The sequence below is a fragment of the Piliocolobus tephrosceles genome, chromosome 1 (genome assembly GCF_002776525.5).
Source record: "Piliocolobus tephrosceles isolate RC106 chromosome 1, ASM277652v3, whole genome shotgun sequence".
In the NCBI taxonomy this organism is placed as follows: Eukaryota; Metazoa; Chordata; class Mammalia; order Primates; family Cercopithecidae; genus Piliocolobus; species Piliocolobus tephrosceles.
In genome coordinates, this window is record NC_045434.1 from 181,635,600 (window position 1) to 181,661,988 (window position 26,389).

The window sequence follows — 26,389 nt, forward strand, 5'->3', positions numbered from 1 at the left end:
TGGGGGGGGCCGGGGCCCGGGCACGGTCCGGGGCGGGGGCGCGCTCGGGGCGCTCAGCGGCGCATGGCTCGGACCCGGGGCCAGAGGGGCGACCCGGGGCAGGCGCGGGCGGTGGGGGCTCGGGGCCGGGCCGGGGCCGCCGGCGGGCGCTCGGAGCCTGGGGGCCGCCGGAGCCCGCACTGACCGCCCGCTTCCCCGGCGACTGGGGCTGCTCTTTCCGACTCCAACTCTCTTATTACGCGCTCCATGCCGCTCGCCTTTCCACCTGCCACCGGCGCGCGCCGCTCACATGTCACCCTCCCCCGCCCCGCCCCTCCCCCGCCCGCCCCGCGGCCGCCTTCCCAAATCGGGAGGGAGCGAGCGAGCAAGCGAGGCGAGGCGGAGGGAGGGGACGCGCGGAGCAGGCGGCGGGGCAGGGCGCACGGGCAGCCGAGTTGGTGCCTGGGCCGAACCGCGTGGCGGGGGCAGCGCGCGGGGCCGGGAAGTCGGGCGCGTGCAAGTGGTGTCCACGGCTGCGTGGGGCAGTGGGGCCCGAAGGCCAGCCCGGGGTGGGACGCCTCGTGTGTGCTTGTGGAAAGCGGAGTTCACGTGGAGTTGTGGCCGCGGGCGGCAGGGGAAGGGACGCAGTGTCCCGTGGAGTTTAGGTGTAGACCGGTGGAGCGGCGTCTACTTGTGTGTGCAGGGTGGTGGCTGGGTGGTGGGATGGAGTTAGTGAGGTGTGAGTTGTGGGTCGGGTGTGGGTGGCTGCGAAAGTGGAGGTGGAGTCCGAAGGGGATGAGGTGTGTCCGTCGGGGTCGACCCCTGTGTGCCTGGTGCGTGTGCTTAAAGTGTACCCAGTGCTGTGCGTGGCTGGGTGGACAGCGGCGGTTGTCCTGCTCTTACCTGAAAGGTCTGGAGCCCACGGGCTGCTGGGCAGCATCAGGGTGTGTGGGGCACAGTGGGCCTGGGTGTGTCTATCTTTCTCCCACCTACTGCCACCTCTGAGCTTCCCTTCATCGTGATGGGGGAAGAGCCACCCTGCCCAGAAGAGGGTCCTCCCCGATGGAGGGGCCTGCTCCCCTGCCTCACTCCCAGGTCAGGGAACTGGGTTTGGGCAGATGGAGTGTTGGGAGATGAGCTCTGAGCCAGCCTTAGGGGGGACACACAGCCCCTACCCAAGGCCCACAGAATCCCAGCCAGAAAAGGGGAGACTGTCTGTCCCAGGGCATTCCCTCTCCAGCAGGAAAGTTTTTCTTAGTCCCCGACCTCCATCTCTGTGGCTGTAGGGGACAGCCCCTCTCCTTTAGCCCTCCTGGGCCCTGCACAGGGTTGGTAACTTGGGTTTCACGATTCTCTTTCCCTCTTCCTCCACGGAAAGCGGCGGCCACACCAGCCGCTCCCTCCGCAGGCCCTGCCCCAGGGTGAGCCTTCCGCAGCAAACTCTTCCCGGTTCCTCGGGGAGGATCTCGAGGGACGAAGCCGAGCGGGAGGGGCGGGGGAAGGGGCGGGAAGGCGAGCTCGATTCTCAGCTGTCAGCAAAGGCAGCATTGATCTGCTGAGCGCCAGTGAGGGAGGGAGGGGGGCAGGGCCGTGGGCTGCAGGGACCTGGGGGTCCCTAAGCTGGGCTTGGCAGCAGGCCCACACCCCTACCCCATAGTGATCCTTTCCCCTCTGCCTAGCAGGGGGTGCCCTCTGGGGTCTGACCTGAATCTCTTCTGCTGTTCTTGGTCAAGGTGTGCCCAGGGCCAGAGCCTGGTGCCCCCAGGCAGGTTATGCCCAGATCCTCTACTGGAAGCTGGGAATGGTTTCTGGACCCCAGGGCCCCACTAGGGATGCAGTGCCTGGGCTGAGTTAACCCATCTTCTCTCTATGAGCTGAAGATAGCACCCCCAAAATATGTGGCACTGTCCTCCCTCTGTGGAACTGCCTGGCAGGTTCTTCTCAATCATGGATCCTGGGGAATGGAACTAAGGTCTAGGATGTGAAAGGTGCACAGGAAAGCAGTTGCAAGGGCCTTGGGGATGTTTCTAGGGGGTCTTTTTGAGGTTCTTCTTCTGTAACAGAAATGGAATTTGAATTCAGGTTGCCCTGAACACCCAGAATATCTGAAACTGGCTCTGTTCTGGGAAATCTAATCTTCAAGCTCAGCATCACCTCTGGATCCCATGGCTCTCTTCCCAGCTGAGGGACTACAAAGGTTCTTTCCCCACCTTGTGAGGAGCCCTCACTGCAGGGAGAGTCTCTCATCATTCCCAACTCCAGCTCCAGATTACCTGCTCAAAGGCAGCAGAAAGAGGAAAGAGACTGTGGTTGCAGCTATAGGGATGGAAGTTAGATCTCAGGAAGGACTTTCATAGGGCATAGAGGCCTGTTTCTCCTGCAGGCATATGGGTAATGGAGGGACACAGAACTCTTCCTAAGGGTTGGGAGGGACAGGGGGGAGATGATTCCAGGAGGCCACAGCAAATTTACTTGGCATGTGTGTGCACATGGAGGAGTGGAAGGGCCAGAAGAGAAAGTCCAGTTCAGAGAGGACAGGTGGCCACTATGAGGGTCACCGGGCAGCCTTCCTGCCCCATCCGGATTCCCAGGACGTGACTGGGAGGACGGCCTTTCCCCACCACAGCCTTTAGTGACTAAGACACTTTTCTGAGCAAACAGCTGTCTCAGACTCCCTCAGTTGGCCCCTCTGCTGGAGGGTACTGGACACTGTGGTTCCCCACCCTCCTCCTTCCGTCTCTCCCACCTGTTCCCCTGACCCCACCCTCAGCAGTTTCCTTTCCACCCGCAAGCCCTGTCTCCACCCTGGTAACACTGTGAAAGCTTCCCTGTCCCGCTGAGGAGACGCACTCACCGACACTCACTCCCACCTGGGCACGTCCCTTCCCCACCCTGGACTTGTTTCCCTGTCTGTGCAAGAAGTGGGCAGGGCTCCAAGATCTCCTGTAATTCATCACTGTCCCCATCATCCATCCATGGAGCAAGTATTGACTGAGAGGAAGGGTGGGAGGGCGAGCGCTCCCATTGGCTGAGCACCATCTGTGTGCCAGGCCCAGTCCCTTTTGGGCCAGAGAGCAGCACCTTGCTTGAGACAGCTGAGACTCTGAGAGGCACAGGGACTCGCCTAAGTCTACACAGCCTATTGGTGAGCCCCAGAACTGTGTGTGACCTGTGCTTTCCACTGACTGGCACCTGCCTGCTGGGCACTGGGTGCTGGGAGCTGAGGATAACCGTACACGGCCAATCCTTGTTCTCTAGAACTTACTTATACCAAGGATGAAATTTCCAGGTCTGAAAGGATGGAGGGCAGGGAGTGGCTAGGACTAAGGTCTCTCAGGCTAGGCTCAAGCCTGTCAGTGACTCCCACTGTGACCCCAGATCATCAATCAAGGGCTCAGGTGCCTTTCCTGGAGTGGGAAGTGGGGTGGTTTAAGTCAGTGATTTTTAGACTTTATCAGCAAAGGAATCCTTTTTACAGACAGAATCGTAAGGTAGCACCCCAATGTGTACAAAGCTTTGGAGCAGAGGTGTGCTAGTTGAATTTAGGTGAGGAGGTCTGGGTTCCACTCACTCGCCTCCTAAAACCTCTCTGCCTGCTAGCCACCTGACCCTGGGCTTTCTTACAGCTCCAAGGGCTGCTAGAGGTCACAGGAGGGATAAGTCTCCACAGGCAATGACAGAGGGAGCTTACTTGGGGACAGGAGTGGGGAGAAGTGGGGAGGACTGGGAGAGACGCAGAGAAGTACAACCAATAATGCCTGCAGCTACCATTAATGAGGCCTGCAGTAAATCCTAAGCCTTGTGCAGGATGTTTTACCTGCATTGTCTATTTCAGCATCCCCACAACCTTGTGCAGTAATACTGTTCAGTTTCGTTTTATAGTCAAGAAGACTGAGGCTCAGTGAAGAGACTTGCCTTGTATAGCTCTTAATTCACCCAGGTACTGCTGTGTGTGTGTGTGTGTGTATGTGTGTGTGTGTGTGTGTGTGTGTTGGTGTGGGAAGGATGTTACAGAGCATTCGGAAGAGCAAGCTTAGCCAGGTGGATGCAGGAGGACTTGAATGCCAAGCTGGAGGGTCCAATTTGACTTGATAAGAAACAGGGAACCCGGCCAGGCCCTGAGGCTGGGCATGCTGTAGAGGCTGTGGCTCCCTAGGAGAGAACCCAGGATGGATGAAGTGGGAGGCGCCAGCACCCAGAGAGGCTGGCAGTGCCAGGGACAGAAAGAGCCCTAAACTACAAGTCATGGCTGGGCTTCCAGTCCTAGCTCCACCTGTGGACTACCTGGGGACCTTGGGCAAGCCACTCCACCTCTTCCCCACCTCCCTTGGCTATCAGGGCTGAATGCCATAATGCATGAAAAAGTTAGAGACCATGCAGGGGGCTGTACACACATGACCCATTTGTCCTACTGATTTTCAGGTACGTGTTTGAGGTGGAGCGGGGAGATGCTCTGGGAATTCCCTGGTCCTAGCAGGTCCTTCTCAACCTAGGAAGCCTTCCTAGGAGGGGACTGGAGTGGAGAGTGCTCAGAGGGTGATGGCATCACATTATTGACCTCTGGGAACCCACCTCTACTGAGAGCAGGAGGAAGCATGAGAGAAAGATCAGGCCTTCCTCCTTTTCCCTATGCAGCCCAGAAAGGACAACAGACTTAGGCCACCCACCAGGCGAGAGGTGCTGGAGGGGCCCAAGGAATTTCTTTTCCCCAGATCTGGGTGTGGCACTGACCTGCCCCCAGCCTAGACCAAGCAGGCCAGTCAGCTCAGAGCCACAGGAAGTGGGGAGGGAGCAGTATTGCTGAGCTCAGTGAAAGCAAACCCCCATTGATCCTCAGGGCTGGAGGGGGCCCACAGGGAGGAGACACAGAGGGAGAAAGGGGCGTGGAAATGAAGGTCAAAGCCCTCCCTTCTTGCAGGGCTCCTCTGCCTTCAGGATTCTTCCTCTAAGAATCCTGATTCTTTCTCTAAGATCCTTCCTCTAACCTCTACTCCTGGAAGACCACGCAGAAGGCAACAATGCTGTGGTCCCGCTGGTTAACTCCATGCTCTCAGTGAGAACCACTGGGACAATGGAGTTGGCTGAAAAATGAAAAGGAAGGACTTTTCTGAGTTGCTGAGTGTGCAGTGGAAAAGAACTTCCATGCTCTCCTGGTGGGAGAAACTTGGATGAGGGCTCAAGGAGGGAGATGACGTGAGTAGGAGGGACTGAAGATTGAGTAGCAGGAAATGGGGTTCAGAAAGAGGTTGACAACCTGGTAAGGGAGATGGGATTCAGGGAGGAGAATGGGTACTCCAAAGAGAGGCTAGAGACTCAGTGACAAAGATGGGAGGCTCAGAGACCAGGATTTCCATGTCAAGCTTGATTAAACACTTATTAAATTCCTCCTCTTTGAAATATTAGATGTGCAAAGCAAGGCAAGTGCTAAATAATTTTTTTATTTTTTATTTTTATTTATTTATTTTTTTTGAGACCAAGTCTTGCTCTGTTGTCCAGGCTGGAGTGCAGTGGTGTGATCTTGGCTTACCGCAAACCTCCGCTTCCCAGGTTCAAGCTATTCTCTGCCTCAGCCTCTCGAGTAGCTGAGAATACAGCTACTGTATTCTCACCACCATGCCTGGCTAATTTTTGTATTTTTTGTAGAGATGGGGTTTCACCATGTTGGCCAGGCTGGTCTTGAACTCCTGGCCTCGAAGTGATCTATCAGCTTTGGCGTCCCAAAGTGCTGGGATTACAGGCGTGAGCCACCATGCCCAGCTGATAATTAAAAGAAAAAAATACATATTCAAGCTCCAAAAGCAAGAATGGGGAATTGTGTAAGACCATAAGAGGTAATTCCTGGTGGCAAGCAGGAATTGAAGGTGTATTTCTGAGGAGCGGGTCCAGTGTCCAGTGGGGTGGGAGGGTGGGAAGTATAGTTGCCAATCTTAAAAATGCCAGGGGCAACAGTAGGCTTTCTGTTTAAAGCTGGGTCTAGTAAAGTGCTGCCTTCCATGAACAGGATTAAAATCTCTGTCTGCTAGCCACCTGGCCCCTGGCTTTAAGCAGAAAGAGGACTCTTATAAGTGTGACACCTCAGCCTGTCCACATGGGATGTGGGCTCAGGATTTGATATCCAGGCCATGCAAAAATCCCAAACCAAGACACTGCTATAAGAGCTGATTTGAAGCTGGTGCACTTCCATGTGCCTTAGGCACATACAACTGATAAATCATCCCTTAGGGTGGTCTCCATATCTCAGGGCACAGTCAGGAAAATGTGCTGAAAATAATCTCAAGGATAAGTTCCATAACAGATTGGAAGCACCATACCTTGACAGACATACCTCTCATGGGAGAATTTATATGTAAAGACCTAGAGCTAATGGAGCAATCTGAAAGGAAATTTAATATAGCTAAAATCATCAAAAAGATAAAGGAAGAAGTAGCATCTATAAAACAAGAATAGAAAGATATCAAACAGAAACGTAGCAGAAATGAACAGAACTATCTAGAAATTTTAGAAATGAAAACTAAAGTCACTAACATTTTTTAAAAAATCAATAAATAGGTTATCAAATATATCTGAAGAGAATTAATGAATTAGAAGCTAGAACTGAAGAAATCCTTCAGACTGAAGCACAGAATAAAGAGATGAAACAGATGGAAGAAAAGAGACATAGAAGATTGAATGAGAAACTCTAGCATATGCATTAAGGGTTTCAAAAACAGATACTGGAGTGACTAAACTTGCCAAAAATAATCAATGAATTTCTAGATTTAAAAGGCCCACAGACTACCTAGTAAGATATCTTAGAAAACAAAACTCTATCTAGACACCTTGTAGTCAAAGTGTAGAATATCAAGAATAAATAGAAATTCTAAAAGCCACCAGAGAGAAAAGATGGCTTATCTACAAAGGTCCAATAATTGAGTTGACAGTAAACTTCTCATCAGCAACAACAGATGCCAAGAGACAATGGAATCATATCTTCCAAGTGCTGAGGGCAAATAATTGTGAACCTAGAATTCTATACCTTGCCAAACTGTCACTTAAATGAAAGGGCAAAATAAAGACATTTGACACATACAAGATCTTAGAAAGCTTCTGTTCCACAGACCTTCCCAGAAAGAGAGACCAGGAGCTTGGGGGAGGGGCTGGGAGTTCACAGAGATGATGGGCACAGCACACGGCCAAGACTCTAAGGAGAGGCTGGAGGCTCAGGGATTGGAAGGAGGCCGGGTTCTGTTTCAGACCTCTCCTCAGCACCAGCCAGACACAGGAACCCAGCCCAGCCTGGTCCAGCTCAGGTTCTTCCCTCCTGAGTGCCAGTCTTACTGTCTTTCTGTCCTCTCTTCCTGAGCCATGGCAGTGGAACAGCACCCAAGCTGGGGGAGACACCAGCAGCCTGGCTCAGGAGGACTTGAGGAAGCCATGGCCAAGTTGCTCATGTGACTGGGCACTGGGCCTCCATACGAGGGTCTTCTCCTCTTGGGAGCTCAGATGCCACCTCACTGAGGCCTATAGATGGCTGGAACTGTGGGACAAAAGCTAGGTCCCTACCCAGGAGTTGGTGGGAAGGGGACTCTCATTCTCTGTAGGAAAATAATCACAAGTGGAGGGGGCAAAACCCATGGGGGCTGGGTCAGCTGGGATAGGAGGCTGCTAGGAGCATCTGGCTCCAACCAACCAGCTGGTGCCCTTGGGTAATATTTTAACATTTTTGAGCCCCCGTTTCTTTCTTACAAAATAGGGAGAATGCCTACCTAACAAGGATGTGAAGATGAAATGAGAATCCATGAGTACCAAGCTTTAGACGTATTTTCTTTTCTTTTCTTTTCTTTTTTTTTGAGACAGGGTCTCACTCTGTCACCCAAGATGGAGTGCAGTGGCATGATCTTGGCTCACTGCAACCTTTGCCTCCTGGACTCAAGTCATCCTTCCCAACTCAAGCAATCCACCCGCCCCAGCCTCCCAAGTAGCTGGGATTACAGGCATGTGCCACCACCATGCCCGGACTAATTTTCATATTTTTTTGTAGAGATGGGGTTTCACCAAATTGCCCAGGCTGGTCTCAAACTCCTGGCCTCAAGTGATCCTCCCGCCTCGATCTCCCAAAGTGCTCGGATTACTAGCATGAGCCACCATGCCTGGCCTTAGACATATTTTCCTAGACAGAAATTTCTTAAACAATAATCTCCATTGAACACCCCTGCCTGGCATATTACCATAGCTCAATAAAAAATTGTTAACAAGGGCCAGGCATGGTGGCTCACGCCTGTAATCCCAGCACTTTGGGAGGCCAAGGTGTGTGGGTCACAAGGTCAAGAGATTGAGTTGAGACCATCCTGGCCAATATGGTGAAATCTCATCTCTACTAAAAATACAAAAATTAGCCAGGAATGGTGGCAGGCACCTGTAGTCCCAGCTATTCGGGAGGCTGAGGCAGGAGAATCACTTGAACCCAGGAGGCAGAATTTGCAGTGAGCCGAGGTCGCACCACTGCACTCCAGCCTGGCGACAGAGCAAGACTCCATCTCAAAAAAACAAAACAAACAAAAAGAATTCTTAACAAGAAAAAAAATGTTATGGTGAGAGCAGATGAACAGAAGTGGGAATATGTGCAGTGTGGCTGCAAGGATGGTTTTGTGTTCGCTCACTCACTCATCAGTTACTGTTACCCTCTTGGTGCCAGGCTCTGTGCTGCGCTCCAGAGGTGGAGATGACCCTGGACTTGAGGACTCCCTGTGAGGAAGACAGCCCAACCCAGAAAACTCTAACAGCAAGGTAGAGGGTTTCTTTAGAGTCTAACTTGGTCTTATGTTCGTTGTCTCTCTCCCCCGTCCCCAACCCAACCCCCACCCTCAACCCACTCATTAATGTAAGTTCCATGGTAGCAGACAAGTCAGACTTGTTTTAAGTTGTATTCACAATGTTTAAAACAACATCTGACACACAGAAGGTGCCAAAGAAACATCTGCTGAGCGACTGTATATGAGCTCTAATAATAGAGGTTGTAGAAGTTCACATGGGAACATTGAAGAGGTCTTGAAGTTTCTCAGCAAGGGCCATTTAAATTGGGCCTTGATGGATGTATAGAAGCTCAGTAAGTGAAAAAGGAAGTAAAAGGGCATTCCAGGCATTGTAGCTAGCACATTCTGAAAACATGGAGGAAAGTTCAGGGATCGGTAATTGGGTGTGACAGGACCATAGAGTACAGGAGGTGGTGGGGGAGAGGAGAGTGAAAAGAAACAAAGCTGGGGAGATAAGGACCTTGAACCAACTTCAGCTGTCAGAAAGTCATTAAAATCTAACCACCTACCTTGAGGCAACACTCTGGAGAGGGTAGAGTTTCCAGCTCTCACTATTATCCTAGGGAGGACCCTCCCTTCAAAGGGTGAGGGTCTTATCAGGAAGGGGGTTAAGAAAGGGGACAGTCATACTCCCACTAGTTCCTAGAATTGTCTACAGTTGGGATGAGTGGGACAGGGCACCTCCCAGAGACACAGGTGAGGGCTGCATGCTGCCCCCTTGTGGCTTCCGCAGACCTGAGCGGCAAGGAAGCCAGCCAGATCGTCTGCTCCTGATTCCAGGGGTCTCCAGTCTCCAAGGTCATCCTTGTGGCAAGTTATCCCACCCACTAGCTGTCCCCAGACCAGACCCAATGGCTTTATTTATTTCACGCATACTCAAGGCTGGGCCAGTCAGTTCAGGAAGACTGAATAAAAGGAGATAGTTCACATTTCAACAGCCTGCCTCCTTCCTACATATATACACGTCACCTTTGGCCAGAGAGCAACTGTGTATGCACAGGGGGTCAGGAGATCAGTGTTTTGGTTTCAATTCCACCCTTAATTCATGGAGTGACCTTGGGCAAGTCACTGCACTTCACTAGCCCTCCCATGACTCCATCTCTAACACAGGGATCATGATGCCTCTTCCTGTCTCCCCTGCAGGGTCACTGTGAAGATCATCGGGAAGGAGGACGGATGCTGCAAGTGCTAGGAAAAATGTTTAAAAAGTGCTCCGGATGTAAGGGGATCGTGCTGGGTATTAGATAGGGGCTCTCTTGGGCTGCACCAAAGGGTTTGTTTACACCAGGATGGGCCCTGCTGGCAGGGCAATTTAAAGGGAAAGTGTTCAGCAGGGAAGCTGCTTGCTAATCACAACTGATCGAAACATCTCTAAAACAAGAATGGAAGTCTACAGGAAAATGGGGACCCACTCACTGGCCTGAAACTACAGTCATACTTGGGTTTTCAGGAATGAACCAGAGCAAACAAGGTGGGACACAAGATGTCGGGAAATTAAATTGTGGAGCTTCTGCCTGAGGTCCCTCTGCACTTCCACTTTCTCCCTCTTGCATTCCCTGCATGCGGGGCTAGGCACACGGATATCAGTGAAAACTTGCTATTATATGATGTCTCGCCAAGACTGAGTTCAGAACAGCTAGAAAGGCCAGAAGATCACCTTCAGAAAAAAGTCCACAGCTAGAATGAAGATAACTAGATATAGGAGGGACTGAATTTGGGAGTCGCGAGCATGTGGGGGCTGACCCTGACTCACTGTGTTATGGGGGCCAACATCATGGTGAACTGTCACCTGCTTTACCTACCCTGATGACACTCCATGTCATTTTGGATACACAGCATCATGTATCCAAAACCTTAAAGCTAAAAAAACTTTGCTTTTGAAAAAAAAAAAAAAAAAGTTGTCTTTCTTTTATAATGTGAATCCTTTACCTGGTCTCATCTCTTTTTGCTTTGGTGACCAGGAAGCTCAGGGTCAAATAATTCTAATAACTACATAGGTCTTTATAACCATGGTATTTGTGTTGTTTTCTATAATCCTGATTTCCTACTAGATCATGTTTTTCCTAATTCTAATTTGTTTTATTATTTCATTGTGTTGTTTTCATTGCAGTTTTTTCTTACGGACCGAGGTAAGGCATAGTGAAGTAGATGCTGAGTACTTTATAAGCTACCATCATCAAGACAATATAAGCAACAGGATGCCCCAATTTGGAGTAAAGGGTACAGCTGGCCAGACTCGAATCTAGGCAAAGTATTTAAGCAGATCCCAGAAATCTGGGCAATCTCCTGGGAGGAAGAAAGAGCAGAGGGCATTAAGAGTTATCAGAAACTACTTGTTGAAAACCAATTCATGTCTTACCCCCATGGTTTACAGTGGATATTTCATGAGATAATCATAAAAGCATCAGGTTCAGACTTGAAATCATCTAATAAAAGCCCTTCCCCAATTTCCACCTCACTCACTGAGACAGTCTCAAAGACAAGGGAGGTATCCGCCCATGGGTTTAGGGCAAATAGCTACATTTCCTGGCACCCAGCTCACTGTTCTTCCCACAACAGCAGCTCATTCCAGCTGGAAGGATGGCATGGTGGAGGTAAGAAAGATGGCTCATCACTGGCCTCTGTGGCCAATGAATAAGTGGAATGCTTTATTTTCTCTGCTTCAATTAACAGGAAGTAGGTCTTGGCTGCAGAACTCTTGGCTGACAAGGCGCCTGGGTTGTTCTCTGGCAGATGCCATGCCATTGGTAATGGGCGTGGCCACAGCAGGTAGCTGAACGGCAGCCTGTGCCAGGCAGGACTGGAATGATTTACCCCAGGTTTGTTTGATAGAGCCAGCTTTCTCCATGAGAGATGCCCCCTTGACCCTCAACCAGGCAGAAGACACCGCTCAATCTGATACATGGTGAGAATCTAGTAAGTCCAGCAGGCAAGCATCTCTGAGCAGCAAATATATTCTGATGAAGTTCACTTTTAAGACTGGCTGAGGTAGGCGAGGCACAGTGGCTCATGCCTGTAATCCCAGTACTTTGGGAAGCGGACGTGGCAGGATCACTTGAGCCCAGGAGTTCAAGACCAGCCAGGGCAATAAGTGAAACCCTGTCTCTACAAATAAATAAAAAAATTAGCTGGGCATGGTGGTACCTGACTGTAACCTGACTGTAGTCCCAGCAACTCAGGAGGCTGGGGTGGGAGGATTGCTTGAGCCCAGAAGATTGAGGCTGAAGTGAGCAGTGATCACACCACTGCACTCCAGCCTGGGAAACAGAGCAAGACACACACACACACACACACACACACGCACACACAGATCGGCTAAGGACCTGTTTCATTTAGATACAGAGCATGAAGTTCCCTTCACTTTGAACATCCCCTTCTCACAAGGGTGGCCCTCTCTCCCAGACACACAACCTGAGGGCAAATGAACCTTTCCAAGCAAAGTGGCCCCATGAATGCCCCCAGACACAGAAACCCAGACTCTAAATTATCTAAAATGAGATTTATTGCATTTCATGCAGTTTGAAGTCCATGCAAAGGAGACTAGCACAGTGTTTAATGCATTTAAAAAATAAAGGAGAGGTGGGCAGCAAACGCACAAAGTCCTAGTCTCCTGGGTCCCTGGGAGAACAGAGTGTGGCAACGAACCCACCCACTCTCCATGGGGAATAAATCTCTTAAATGCAAGGAATGTTTCCACGGCCTCTGGATGCAGATACACAGAGCTCTGGGGTAAGAGCAAGGGATGGGGAGAGGACCACGAGTGAAAAAGCAGCTACACACATTCAACATTCACCTAATTCCATCAGGGCAGAACAACGTGGCAAGTCTTGGGGGTAGCAGCTGTTCCAAGAGTCAAGAAATACCATACACCCCTGGGGAGATTTGCTCCTAAAAAGAAGTGGCGGTAACAAACAAACAAAAAAAACAAGAAGTATTTTTTCAACCACACTCTTCAAGAAAATGCCATAAATATGTTATTTAATATTTTAATTTCATAGCATTGGACACACAGCTCAACATATTGAAATATTGATTCCTTGAAGAAAAAAATGGGAAAAAAAGGAAACAAAAAATATTGCATCTTTCTGCTGGAGAATCTTGGCCCCCAGGCATGGGGCGTAGTGCACCAGTGTCCTAGCCTGCAGGAGGCGCTGAGGTCGGCCGGGTCCTCTGGGGAGGAAGGCTGTGCCCATCGCCTGGGGCTGTATGGCAAAAATTGTGTTGGGTGTCCTTGGCCTTGCCAGCTCAGGCCCTCAGTCGCCGGTCACCTGGGGGGCCTGCCCGTCGGAGGGCTGGTTGGCTGACTGGATGAACATGGGCTGGGCGAGGTCCTGGCCCGCAGGCATGGTGACTTGCTGGATCTGGTAGAGCTGCTGCGAGGGGTGGAGAGGAGAGAGTGAGGTCACCCCTGGGAGAGGGGCATGCAGCTCCCTATGGGTCTCGAGCTGGTTGGGGGTCCCAGATACCTCAACCACCACCCACTGCAAGGCGTCAGAAGGAGGAGGGGAAGTGGAGCTCTGCTGGGGTTGGGAGCAGCAGACACAGGAGGCACCAGCCCGGTGTGAGGGGGGGTGTGTGGTGGGCAGGGAAGAGGTGCAGGGAGTTGAATTTCCTGTGGCTTTCACTTCTTTGGGCTCTGCCTCTCCCGTTAGCTCAGAGACTCGAGCTTGCTGCACGCTGTTCCTCTGTGGCAAACACAAGCAATTCGAACCACTGTACCAGCAGCTTGGAAGTCAGCATTTCCCCAACTCTTGGTAATCTACACTGGCAGGGGCAGTAGGATTACCCCCTCCTCTCCTCCTTTTCTCAGAGTATCTGGCTCAGGTTGAAACTAAACTGAATTTGAATTTTCTCCATGGGCCCTGCTAAGGAGGTGGCCTGGTATTAGACACTTAACTATAGCCAAGACCCTTCGGGGTGGAGAAGATACTCACACAGCCACTTAGGAAGGTCAGGGCTAATTGACTACTTGGTTTCCCAGGCACTCCCCAAAGAAACCAAAAGCCAAGACTTCATAGGAGCCCTGGCATGTAAGCCTAGCATGTGGTGCTGGCAGAAGCCAGAGGTGGGTCCTGATGCCAGCTCCTCTCCCTTTTGAGCAGCAGAGGGCACAAGTTTGGGCATGTCATCCTATCATGTCCTCAGTGGTCTCTGGTACTGTACTGTGAGGGGAAAGCAGAGGGAAAAGGGAAGATTCTCTCCTCGTATGGACTGAAAATTACTGAATTTCAGGCACCCAGAGAGTTCAAGAGGTCACATGTTCTCTGCATCTCAACAGTCTATGCTATTAAAAAAACATTATGGCTTAGGGGGAAAAAAAATACAGTTCTAGAGAGGGAAACAGGAAACCTGCTCTCTAGTCCTGTCTCTGCAATGAACATCTAGGGGAGCATGGACAAGGCACTTCCCATCTGCAGGGTTCAGTCTACTCATCTGTAAAATGGCAACTGGGGCTACATGTCTAAGATTATTTTTAGTTCCAACTAAGTCTATAAAACTAAAGGATAGGTGCCCTGATTTAAATACTGTACTTGTTTTAAAATTTCTGCCCACTCCTTGTTAGGAGAGGACAGGACAGCTGCCCTAACCATCCAAACCCAGATACTACCTGCTACCCTGCCCCGCAATTCCTCACCCTCTGCCCCTGCCCAGGCTGGGTACCCTACCTGTCCATCTGTGAACTGGCTGAACTGCTGCTGTCCTTGCTGGACCTCTGTCTGGGTAATCTGTAAGAATCAAGATGGTAGAGTTGATATGTCAGCTGCAGGGTCTGATCCACCAGCCCACCACCCAGAAGAAGGTCATAAAGATCAAATGAGACAACACATATAAAGTGCCCAGCTCAATGGGTAGTAAGAAAGCAAGGGCCCCTCCTAATCTTCTAGCACTGATGGCTACCCCAAGAGTTGGCAGCACAAAGGGACATCAAGAATCCTGGAGCACATAATAGACAGTTCCCACATCCATCTCTCTAATGAATGCCTACTCCCTCAACCACCCACTCATCTCAAGGTCCCGAGGCTCAAACAGAACACATGGCTCCTAGGTCCTAGGGTTTGGGGTAGAAGTCCTAAGAGTCAGTCTTTCAGCCAGTAAAGGCAGATTGCAAAGTGTTAGACAAAGTGGTGAGTGGTCTCTTTCATTCTTGGAAGGTGGGCTCTAAACCTAACCTGTATCACCCAGATCATCTGACTGGAATATGAAACACCCTGGCAAGCAAGTGGCCTTGGACCCAGCAGTCCTCATGGCAAACCTATGAAGTACTTTTTCCGAGAGAGGCACTGTGCAGTCCTCTAGGCCAAAGGAGGGGAGGAGAAAGGGGGAGGGACGGGGAGTGGAACAAAGACAACATTTATCACAAGTACTTAAAATCTTACTTGCGGACTGTGCATGGACGTTAGATAAATTTACTGACATGTAGAACTGCATATATAATGACAACTGCTGGAAGCATCTTGGTAAACTAGAAAGAAGACTGCAGTGTGCATGCACATGTGTTCCTATGGAACATTTGACCAGCAGTGTCCTCTGTGTACCATTTCCTGGAATCATCACAGCCAGCCTGCAAGACAAGGACTGTCCTCTCAAATGTCCTCACCACAGCCAAAAACAACCCCTGCAAGCCTACACATGAGGCTATGAGGAACAAGAAAGGGAACGGGTATAAAAGGCTTCATGACTATTTCTTACTATTGTTCCTTATTTTAGTCCTTTTCCTTCCAACAGCCTATAAGCTGCTTGAGGGCAGGAGCCCATACAAAGTAAGTATTCCAGAAATGTCTGCAGAATAAACAAGTGAGCCCGAGACAAATGGAAAATATTCCACATAGATAAGAAGGTTAACTGCTCTGTGGCGAGCAGGATTGCCATTCATATTAGCTGAGGTTTCACTTACCTTTAAATTTTATTTACATATTATTCATTCAGCTTCATTCAACAAACATTTACTGAGCACCTACTAAGTACTAGGTCATCACAATTACAACCTGTTGTTATAAAGATTTTCATTGCCTTCAGCTACCGCTTTCTTGCTTCTCCCGAACCTTTCCCATTTTTTGGCTTTAGTTCTGTTCCCAAAACCGAATTTTTTTTTTTTTTGAGACAGAGTCTCACTCTGTCACCCAGGCTGGAGTGCAGTGGCACAATCTCGGCTCACTGCAACCTCCACCTCCTGGGTTCAAGTGATTCTTGTGCCTCAGCCTCCCAAGTAGCTGGCATTACAGGCGTGTACCACCACGCCCAACTAATTTTTGTATTTTTAGTAGAAATGGTTTTGCCATGTTGGGCAGGCTGGTCTCAAACTCCTGACCTCAAGTGATCCACCCACCTCGGCCTCCCTCCCAAAGTGCTGGGATTACAGGCGTGAGCCACCATGCCCAGCCCTAAACTGACTTCTGAGGAACCAAGAAGCTTCCTTCTCATTTCCTCCCACTCCCATGCCGTTATGTTTTTAGGATCCCAGGAAGAATCTTACAAGGTTAAAAAAGAGGGGCTGGGAGAAGGGTGTGAGTCAGTATCAGTTACGGAAGAACCGAGACATTAGGTAAGCCGGGGAGTGGGCAAAGAAAGAGTCCTTAATGATCCCAGAGACTATATGGAACTCAGAAGCCTTGCTTTTGGCTCATTCCTCATATTTTCCCAAATGAGATCTTTGGAGACCTGCTCTACAAACTCAGCTCTGTCACCACTGTCAATAGATACATCACCAGAAATGCAACTGGGCCAGACGGGTCCAGCTCTTAAACGATTGCTGCTTTTTCTGGGTCTGAGGCAAAAGAATCCATTAACAATGCCTCCCCTTGGCCAGCACCCCCCATCTTCTACAAATGGTGCCCACATCCCTCAATACCCCCAAGTCCAGGGAGGCAGCCCCCTCACCATCTGTGACTCAGCCATCAATACTATAGAGCATGAGAGGAGAGGGGCAATTTTTCTGGTCAGGGATGCAAGAGGAGGTGGGGGTAAAATCTAAGTAAGCTTTCCAAAGGGCACAGGAGGTGCCAGAACACAACAGCCACTTGGGTTTAAAGATGGAAACAGCCTGACGATCAGGCGATCTGTCGAACATATCCCGGGTCTGACGGGTGTGCACACCTATAAGATTTCTTTCAGGCACCTTCGAGGCTTCCCCTGACTTGCATTTCTTTGCCCCTTGAGAACAAGACGGTAAGAGAAAACACTTTGAATCTAATGTTCCAATTGCCACCCATGCCTCTTGGGTGCAGAAGAGATATGGAGGGTGTGGGGGTGGTGCCTCTGGCTGAAGGATGAGGAGGCAAGACAGTTGTGCACTGAGTGCTCCTTTCCTGTCAGAAGCCACCTGCTCCTGGTCTCCAACACAAGCCCTGTGTCTCTGGGGCACATACCTGTTGAGCATTGGTGGCAAGTGTCTGGATCTGTCCCTGCACAACTTGAGTGCCTGATACAGGCTGGGCTAAGCGGATATACTGCAGCTGGCCGGCGTTAAGCTGCACCTATGGCAGGGGCAGAGACAAACAGACCATAAGACATTGAGCATAATCTCAAACAGGCAAACTTTCCATGACCAGAGATGGTGATTGCCCCCTACCCCTCAAGCCCTCCAAAGAAGCCTGCCCTGAAAAAAGTCCCTTTTAAACAGAGGTCAAAACAAGCAAAACCAGAACATCCACAAGTCACACAACACAGAAGAGAGTATGTTCCCTGAATGGACTTCAGAAAAAACTCCCAGAATATCCTGTCACAAAGGTGAGAACAGCATGGCTGCATGCTTGTTATTTGCCGGATCTTAGCAACATGATCATGGCTTATCTTCGGAATTTATCTGACTGACATGATCAGAATGCCTGTACATTAAGTGTGGGCCTCTTTCCCTCCCATCTCCCACAATTCCCAATACTGTAAAGAGATCCAGCATCCGCCAGGAACCCAAAGCAGACAGCCATCATTCTGCATCAGAGCCCTCACACTGCCCTGCCCTGTGCTGCACATCTTGGAGGCAAAAGCTGGCCTGCTTAACCATCTCTCTCCCCAAGAGCCAGGCTGGATGGGGGTCTGTGGGGCTTTTAGGATCCTTGGTGTTCAGCACTAGTTTCCGGCCAAATACCTCCCAAGGGGAAGCAGAATCAATAAACCTTTCACAGAAAACCCCATCATGGGAAACCAAAGCTACAAAAGCGCCCTTAGAGTCTCTCATGCTTACGATTAAATCTCAGATAATACAATAATACCACATGCTGCATTTAATTGTGTGCTAAAAGCCTTAACTCAGGCTCTTAATGCTCCAGTGTACCATGAAAGTATTAGTGCTTTGAGCTAGGGATGAAAAGAGGACCAAGGCAGTTACCATGTCAGAGAACTGTAGCTCAGCAAAGATGAAGGTCAGCAGAGGAGGACTGCAGACATTCACACCCTCAATTTAGAGGAAATGAAAGGGGTTCTGGGAGCATGGATAGACTAGGTCTCTATCTGGGGGCCCCAGAAACCACCTGCCCTGGCTGCCCTGGCTGCCCCGTCTGCTTTGTTGCAAGGGGGAGCTTCTTGCGGCTAACAGGTAAGTGTTGCCTCTGCTCTGGAGCAAATTTCCCTCTGGTCTTCAACAGCTGCAGGACTCTTCCATGAGGAAAATGCTAATGGGATGAAGCTGTACTCCTGCACACAATGTTCAATCAAAATGCTTCTCTGAGACTTCCAGCCTCACAGAATTTGAACTACCAAGAAAAAACGACCTCTCAAGTTCATGGTAGACCATTCCAGAATTGCCCACTTGAGGCAAGATGGAGGGACACACAATCTAAACCTATTAAAAATATGGTTCAAAGGAGACAGGGCAAAAGTATTATGACCTGCAGTCATTTCTTTCCTAAGAATATGCCAAGAGAAGCTGCTGGGAGGCTGTGGTGCCAAGCCTGAATTCCCCACCTAAATCCTGTAATGCAGCTTCCTGGCAACAATGTTAAGTTGCTTGTGGGGAGGAAGGCAGCTGTGGGGAGGTATGGGAAACCTCATCTACAGAGACTGATGGTGGCTAGTCCCAGGAGTCCCCAGAACTCCAGCCAGGGATCACAAGAAGACTAAAGTCTTGTCACAGGAGTGGGAGAAGGTATAATGACAGCTACAGGGCTGTAAAATTTTCTAGCTGGGAAGAGCTCTTTGCAGAAACCCAAATGTGACTGAAAAGCTGTGAGCCAAATGGTTCCAAGCAGCTCTTCAACAAAAGCAAGAGGTTTCCTTTTTGGCTTAGGTTAAGACATTTGGTGAGGATCTGTCCGTCATTTCTCTACAGCAGGACAGGTTTGGGGATCCTCATAGCTTTTTTACATTAATTACAGACAAAATAAGCTCTGGGTTTTTGAAAGGGAAATAGTTTCCTTCCTGAAGCTCATCACTATTAGGAACATTCCAATGAGCTGCCTAAAGAGTCTGGAAATGGGCCGGGCGCGGTGGCTCAAGCCTGTAATCCCAGCACTTTGGGAGGCCGAGACGGGCGGATCACGAGGTCAGGAGATCGAGACCATCCTGGCTAACACGGTGAAACCCCGTCTCTACTAAAAATACAAAAAACTAGCCGGGCGAGGTGGCGGGCGCCTGTAGTCCCAGCTACTCCGGAGGCTGAGGCAGGAGAATGGCGTAAACCCGGGAGGCGGAGCTTGCAGTGAGCTGAGATCCGGCCACTGCACTCCAGCCCGGGTGACAAAGCAAGACTCCGTCTCAAAAAACAAACAAAAAAAAGAGTCTGGAAATGAAGACTCCTACAGAAAGTGCTGGAGCCAGTGAAGATGAAATAGTGAATTCTGCAACAAATCTGCTAGGCTAAAGCTCTGTGTCCCAGAGGGTTAAAGTATCTGCAAGGTGGAACTCTCTCTTCTCTGGCTTAAATGAACCTGCGGCGGGGTGCCTTCACTTGCAAAAACGAGAACCATTCAACAGAAATCTTGGGGTTGGGGACTGAAACAATGAAGCAAAGCAGAGCTCAGTCGTGCAATCCACGGGTATTGTGAGCACACGTGAGAGGTGGAGAAAGAGACATACACACTCCGCTTTCCTAAGCTTTCTCTTGGCCTATTACTATGTTAACTTCAGATGAAGAACAATTCCTAAACTGATCTAAGGATACTTTCAGAGTTATTTTCACAGAGGAAGTGGTTAACCAAGTCTATGTAAGTTTCTAAACCTGCCTACGTTTCATTTATGACAAAAATGGCAAAGGGCAGGGAATAGAAGGACTGCTCTGTTTCACTTCTATTTGGGGGTCAAAACGACCATGTACAGACTGCAAGTGTTAAGACAAGGACACATTTTACAAAAGAAGGAGTACAATAAAAAAGCCAACAAATCTAAGAATTGAAATCCCTCAAGGCACACAGGAAGCAGCAGTCCACGGTAAAGGAATGGATAAGTTATACGAAAGCCAAAAATACACTTTGCTGCAGGCTCCACTGGGAACTGAGTCATGAATATGCAACAAGTGTATTTATGGCCTTCCCTATACACCTCCCTCTCATCCTCTGCTGATCAAATACAGGACTGCCTCACAGGGCCTTTGGGCCTTGGCATGGGTAGTGGTTACAATGATTTCCCTGCACAGGTGGAGTGAGGGGAAATCGAGAGAAGATGCCCCACTGTGGGGAACCTGAACCTAGATTAAAGGAAAGCAGGGAACAAACACAGTGAAGCAAGTTGTGTTCAGGAACACTGGCGCATAGGTTAAAAACAAAACACACACACACATACACACACATAAAAATAAGTATTGTGGGCTGGGCGTGGTGGCTCACGCCTATAATCCCAGCACTTTGGGAGGCTAAAGCGGGTGGATCACCTGAGGTTAGGAGTTAGAGACCAGCCTGGCCAACATTGTGAAACCCCGTCTCTACTAAAAATACAAAAATTAGCCGGGCGTGGTGGCACGCACCTATAATCCCAGCTACTCAGGAGGCTGAGGCAGGAGAATCGCTTGAACCTGGGAGGCAGAGGCTGCAGTAAGCTGAGATCAGGCCACTGCACTTCAGCCTGGGCGACAGAGCAAGACCTATCTCAAAAAAAAAAAAAAAGGTATTGTGCATGTGTGTGATTGATATCGATATATATATCAAGGTATAGATATATATCTTTAAGTACTTCCTTCTATAAAGCTGTAAAGACAAACCTCAGGGCAAGACTCACCGGGATCTGCTGGATCTCTCCCGTGTTAGTGATGATCTGCTGCATCACCTGCATGGTCTGTCCAGTGCTACTCTGGGCCTGCTGGGCTTGACCCTGTGGCTGGGCCTGGACAATCTGCACCTGCTGACCTTCTCCAACCTGCATTGTCACAGGCGTGGTCTAAAAGGAAGAGTTATGAGAATGCTGCATGAGTTCAGGCTTAGAGCCCACAGGATTACCAAGAGGTTAATAATGAGCAGTGTGCCAGGAGCAAACCCTCTCAATGAATGCCTAAACTCATCTCAATACTAGTAATACAGAGTCCTCTGGGTGTACAGCATTGCTAAAGCTACTCTCCAAAATGAAAGAAAAGCCAAAAATATTTTAAGGCTCACAGTACAAATATCTGCATGGGTCCCAAACATAAACCTCTGTGCCCCAAATGCTGCAACTTTTCACAGCCCTTTAGTGATGATAAGGCACATACACTACAGAAAAAAATCAAAAGCAACCATGACAGTTTGCTTCAGAAATAGCCAAAGTCAAGTCTGGGGCAGATGAATTTGGAGGGTAACATTAAATGGAAAGGGTACGGATTTATTTAGTTCGGGGTCATGGTGCTCTTTCTTAGGCATGTAAGACATTGAGAGAAAAATAAAGCACAGGGGTGCATCTCCGAGGCTGACCCTCGTGCACGCTGGCTCTCACTCCATTGAAGCCGCAGAGCAATTCCTGCCCACACTGGCCAGATGGCTGCTCTGGACCACAGTATGGCTTCCCACAGGAGAGCAAACACTGCTAACTCACTGGGCACTGTTAAGACACAGACTCTTAACTAAGTCTACCCCTAAATAATAGAGTTTAAGAAAGCAAGAACTCTAACTTTCTAAAAATAGCAATCTTGGATTTAAGAAATTTCTGCCCAATGTGTGTGACTTGGCAGATTCTGTCTCTCACACACAAATATAGTCCTATGAAATGTACTCTTCTGAGAGATGGTAAAGACACAAGCTGCCAAAAGGGTCGATTATTCTTTCAAATCTCAAAACTTTAGTACTATTTGTGACTTTCGCAGGTTACCTAGAGCAGTGAGCCTCTCTGGCTCATCTGGTGGTGGTAGTGATGGGGAGTGCGGCGGTGAGGGTGTGTGTGGGTGGAGCCTTTTAAACTACACCTGTATATCCAATCCCTGACTTGAATTCTGTCACTCTCTCTCCCCCACTCGGAATTAATCACCTCAATAAGAAGACTATGGAAGTCTCAATGAATCATAAACTTCAACTGATGTTGCTATTCTGATGTTCTTAATTCTGACTGCATAGATTACTGAAAATTACAACTATGCATCCAAAGTTACAAGGGAAGGGGATGTGTTCTGGGAGCGACAGATGAGATTCAAGGGATTACTAAGAAGAAATTACTACAAACTGGAGGAGGGCAGGAAAGAAAGACGACAGAGTGTTCTAAAAGTACATGCAGTGGGCTAGGCTCACAGAAAACATCTCTTCCATTCTTGTACCACAATTTTCAACTCAGCCTATTCCCAACTTCCATAAATAAGTTTCCAATTTATGACAGAAAACACAGGATTAATTTTACCAAAATATGCATTCTTTCCAACTCTGCTTTGATACATATGTATTCTGTCCTACAAAGGATATCTGCACTCAACTTGAAATAGCCATCACAACGGGTCCAGGGAGGTGTGACACAGCACAAGGCCACCCTGAAGCAGCAGGATGGTGAAAGAACAGCCAGGAAATGCTGGGAAGAACCAACTTCACCATCCTCACAAGCCTTATCAGCTCCAAGATGAGCACGTCTGCGTTGGCAGAGAAGAGGATAGATGAAATTCTCGCTGACTAAAAAGAAATGCATGCTGCCAACTCATCACTGTACTATATCAATTTTCCCAAGAGGATTTCCAAGGTATTTCTAAATCATTTCAGGAAAATGAGGGCTTGTGTTAGCATGGCAGCTGTCAAATCATGTATGGTGTGCCCTGCTGTCAGGGCACAACAGCCATGAGCTTTTTAGGATGATCAGCCAATCAGAGCCTGCCCTTGGCAGACTCCCTCTAAGTTCACTCTGTAAAGGCATAAAGCCTTTGGCAGGTAAAGCTTTCACCACTGTAGAGGCACAAGCATTAGCCAAAGAAGGTCCCTTAGGTATCATGGTACAATCGAGACCCTGAGGCAGTGACTGAGCAGCCATTATCTTTGAACCCTCCTGTCTAGCACAGTATCTGGCATAAAACAAGCACTCAATACATTTTTGTAATATGGGTGAGTAAATGAGCAGGGAATAAATCCTAAAATCATAATTACCTTTTTCTTTTTTGAGATGGAGTCTCTCTCTGTCACCCAGGCTGGAGTCCAGTGGCATGATCTCAGCTCACTGCAACCTCCACCTCGAAGGTTCAAGAGATTCTCCTGCCTCAGCCTCCCGAGTAGCTGGGACTACAAGCACCCACCACCATGCCGGGCTAACTTTTGCATTTTTAGAAGAGATGGGGTTGCACCATATTGGCCAGGCTGGTCTCGAACTCCTGACCTTGTGATCTGCCTACCTTGGCCTTCCAAAGTGATGGGATTACAGGTGTGAACCACCGCACCTGGACAAATCATAATTACTTAAATCTACCTCCTAACTGGGCATGGTGGCTCATGCCTGTCATCCCACCACTGTGGAAGACCAAGGTGAGAGGATGGCATGAAGCCAGGAGTTCAAGACCAGCCTGTGAAACATTAATGAGACCCCATCTCCACAAAAAAATTAAAAATTATCCAGGTGTGGTAGCACACGCCTGGGAGTCCCAGCTCCTCGGGAGGCTGAGGCAGAAGGATTGCTTGAGCCCAGTAGTTTGAACCTGCAGCAAGCTATGATCGTGCTACTCCAGCCGGGGTGACCAAGTGAGAACCTATCTTTAAAAAAACATCAATCCATCCATCTACCTCCACCCCATTTTTTTTTCTTCTAGGCAAACTCAGCTCCTTATTAGAATACACAAGGCTGTCCAGGATGTGTTCACTACCTATCTTTTCGAACTTGCCTAGATGGTCTCCTACGCTGACTACTTTCCCATGGCTCCCTGTACTGTTTCTCACTTCTAGGCCTTTGCCTATGCTGTGCCCTCAACTGGCAACACCACCCTTTCCTGCTTTTTTTGATTAATTTCCACTGTTCCCTAAGACTCATATTACTTCCTTCAGGAATATTATCTGACCACCTCCTTCACATCTTTCTTAACTACTCATCCTCATATATTTTTGAGACAGCATCTTGCTCTGTCACCCCAGCTGGAGTACAATGGCACAATCACAGTTCACTGAGGCCTTGACTTCCTTGGCTCAAGCGATCCTCCCAACTTAGCCTCTTACGTAGCTGGGACACAAGTGCATGCCACCATGGCTGGCTAATGTTCTGATTTTTCGGTAGAGACAGGGTCTCACCATGTTGCCCAGGCTGGTCTTGAACACGTGGGCTCATGCAATCTTCCTGCCTTGGCTACCCAAAGTGTTGGAATTACACACATGAGCCACCACATGCCCCTGCCTTTTTTTTTTTTTTTAAATTAAAGAAGAGGTCCTGCTGTGCTGCCCAGGCTGAAGTGTAGTGGCATGATCCTATCTCACTGTAACCCAAACTCCTGGGTTCCTCTCACCTTGGCCTCCCAAAGTGCTGGGATTACAGGCATGAGCCACTATGCTGAGCCAAGGTACTTCTTTTGATGTGTTCCTATAACACCCTGTACACATTCCCACGTGGAGGTGTAACCTTTAAGTATTTGTATCCCCAACTAAATCGTGAATTCCTTGAAAATAAGGACTGTTGTATTCATGCTTGTATCCCTAATACATAGTACAGGACTTTACCCTCAGAGGATGCTCAGTGTTTAATGAATAAACAATGATTGACAGAGAATTTGGATTCAGAGCTCACAGTACAGAGTTCTCTGCAGCCTCACATGACCCCCAACAAACATGAATGCTACTGCTCTCAACAATACTACTGGGGAGAGAAAGAGTCCTCTGATTACTATCGTAAAAAGAGAAGGTCACTTGACACAAATATGGGACACAGAAATGACGGGGAGAAGGAGTATGCAAACTGGCAATGATACCTAATCTCTCCTTTTAAGGGCACAAATTCCACTTCTGACACAGACACACAGACAGCAGGCATGGAGTTCACTTTAGTACCTCTACGGAGACCCCACTACTCTTCATAAGGCATTTCAGACATTTTTTTTCCTTTCTAAAATTTCTGAGCTAATAGGATCCTGGAGAACATACTGTCCACTACACTTTCTTCATTTGACCTTTGAGAAAAACAGGGTCCAGAGAGATTAGGGTGACATCTCACCCCAGTAGCTGAATCTGGGGAAAAGTTCCCGTTTCCAGACTTTAAATCCAGTGCTCTCTAATGATCCGGCTGCCTCTCTGCCCTCATCAAGCTCTGCCCATCCAAAAACCTAAGGGACACTGTCTTGCTGGATGGGCATCCTCCGCAGCTCACAGACCTGGCCCTGCTGAGGCTGTGCGATGATGATCTGCCCAGGCTGGATGGTGGTCGTGGAGCTGGTGGTCTGCTGGCCTTGCTGCTGGCCCTGGACTTGGACAGCGGTGGGCTGCTGAGCCAGCGTGAAATAGTACTGGACTGGCTCGGCAGGAGTTACAGACTGGCGCACCTCCTCCTGTTGGGTGGAAAGAGAGACAGGTAAGAGGAAAAGAACCGACTCAGCAGCCACCACAGTGAATTTCCACTCTTCCCCCAAACAGGCTGTGTGCAGTTGCCTGCTGAATGCTGAGCTCTTCACATTTGAAGCCAAAGGAAAGTGGAATTCAAAGAGACCAGTTATGCTAAATCAAACTAAAAATAACAGATCCTATAGGCTTCACAAAACATACAGCCAATTTCTGAAGTACGAAATAATCACCCATTGCATGATAAGTTGCAAACGGGCAAATAATTACCGTAACTAAAAACCACACACCAGCAGTGCTTGTCAGTAAATGCTGTCAAGGCCTGTGATCTGAGAACAGTGCTAATTGCACATGTTGGGAAGATGCTACCCAAACATCATGCCTCTCAGGCCTGGTCCCGATCTCCCAAACAGGCAGCACTCTTCTCATTTTATCCCCACCACTTCAAGGCGGACAGAACAGGTTAATGGGAAACAGGGCTTTTCCTGAGCTGAAATTTCAGGATCGAGAGCACTGGTAGGCAAGTACCCAGCTTTTCACAGATTGTTGAAAGCTCTGTGGTCACGAAGGGCATGTCTATCCAGTGTCACATCTGGTTCTGGTTGTACTTAGCCACAGAAGCGCAACCCAGGGGGCCTGACGGACAGCTCTCCGCTGGGGTACTGCCTTGGCTGATTAGGGAGGTCGCATTCTGTCCGATCTGCGGAGTGGAGACTGTTCCTTCTTCAGCTGATGTTTTCCATGGCAGAAGGAGTAAACAACCCTCTCCCAGCCACCTTGAGCTCACAG

General features: G+C 49.1%; 1 protein-coding gene across 7 annotated transcripts in view; it reads right to left on the reverse strand.

Moving 5' to 3' along the window:
• Positions 1 to 12,727: 12,727 nt before the first annotated feature.
• NFYC (nuclear transcription factor Y subunit gamma) overlaps positions 12,728 to 26,389 on the reverse strand; it is an 80,129-nt gene continuing 66,467 nt past the window's right edge. For 3 of the 7 annotated variants that reach the window (XM_023221276.3, XM_023221279.2, XM_023221275.1), the window contains exons 6-10: positions 25,417 to 25,590; positions 20,916 to 21,074; positions 17,138 to 17,245; positions 14,438 to 14,497; positions 12,733 to 13,456 (exon numbers count right to left, since the gene is read on the reverse strand). In XM_023221276.3, coding sequence (XP_023077044.1) covers positions 13,025 to 13,456; positions 14,438 to 14,497; positions 17,138 to 17,245; positions 20,916 to 21,074; positions 25,417 to 25,590 — 933 coding nt within the window. In that variant the 3' untranslated portion in view covers positions 12,733 to 13,024. Of the gene's footprint in view, positions 13,457 to 14,437; positions 14,498 to 17,137; positions 17,246 to 20,915; positions 21,075 to 25,416; positions 25,591 to 26,389 lie in introns of all 7 variants that reach the window. The other 4 variants (XM_023221280.2, XM_023221277.3, XM_023221282.1 and 1 more) reach the window with 4 other exon arrangements.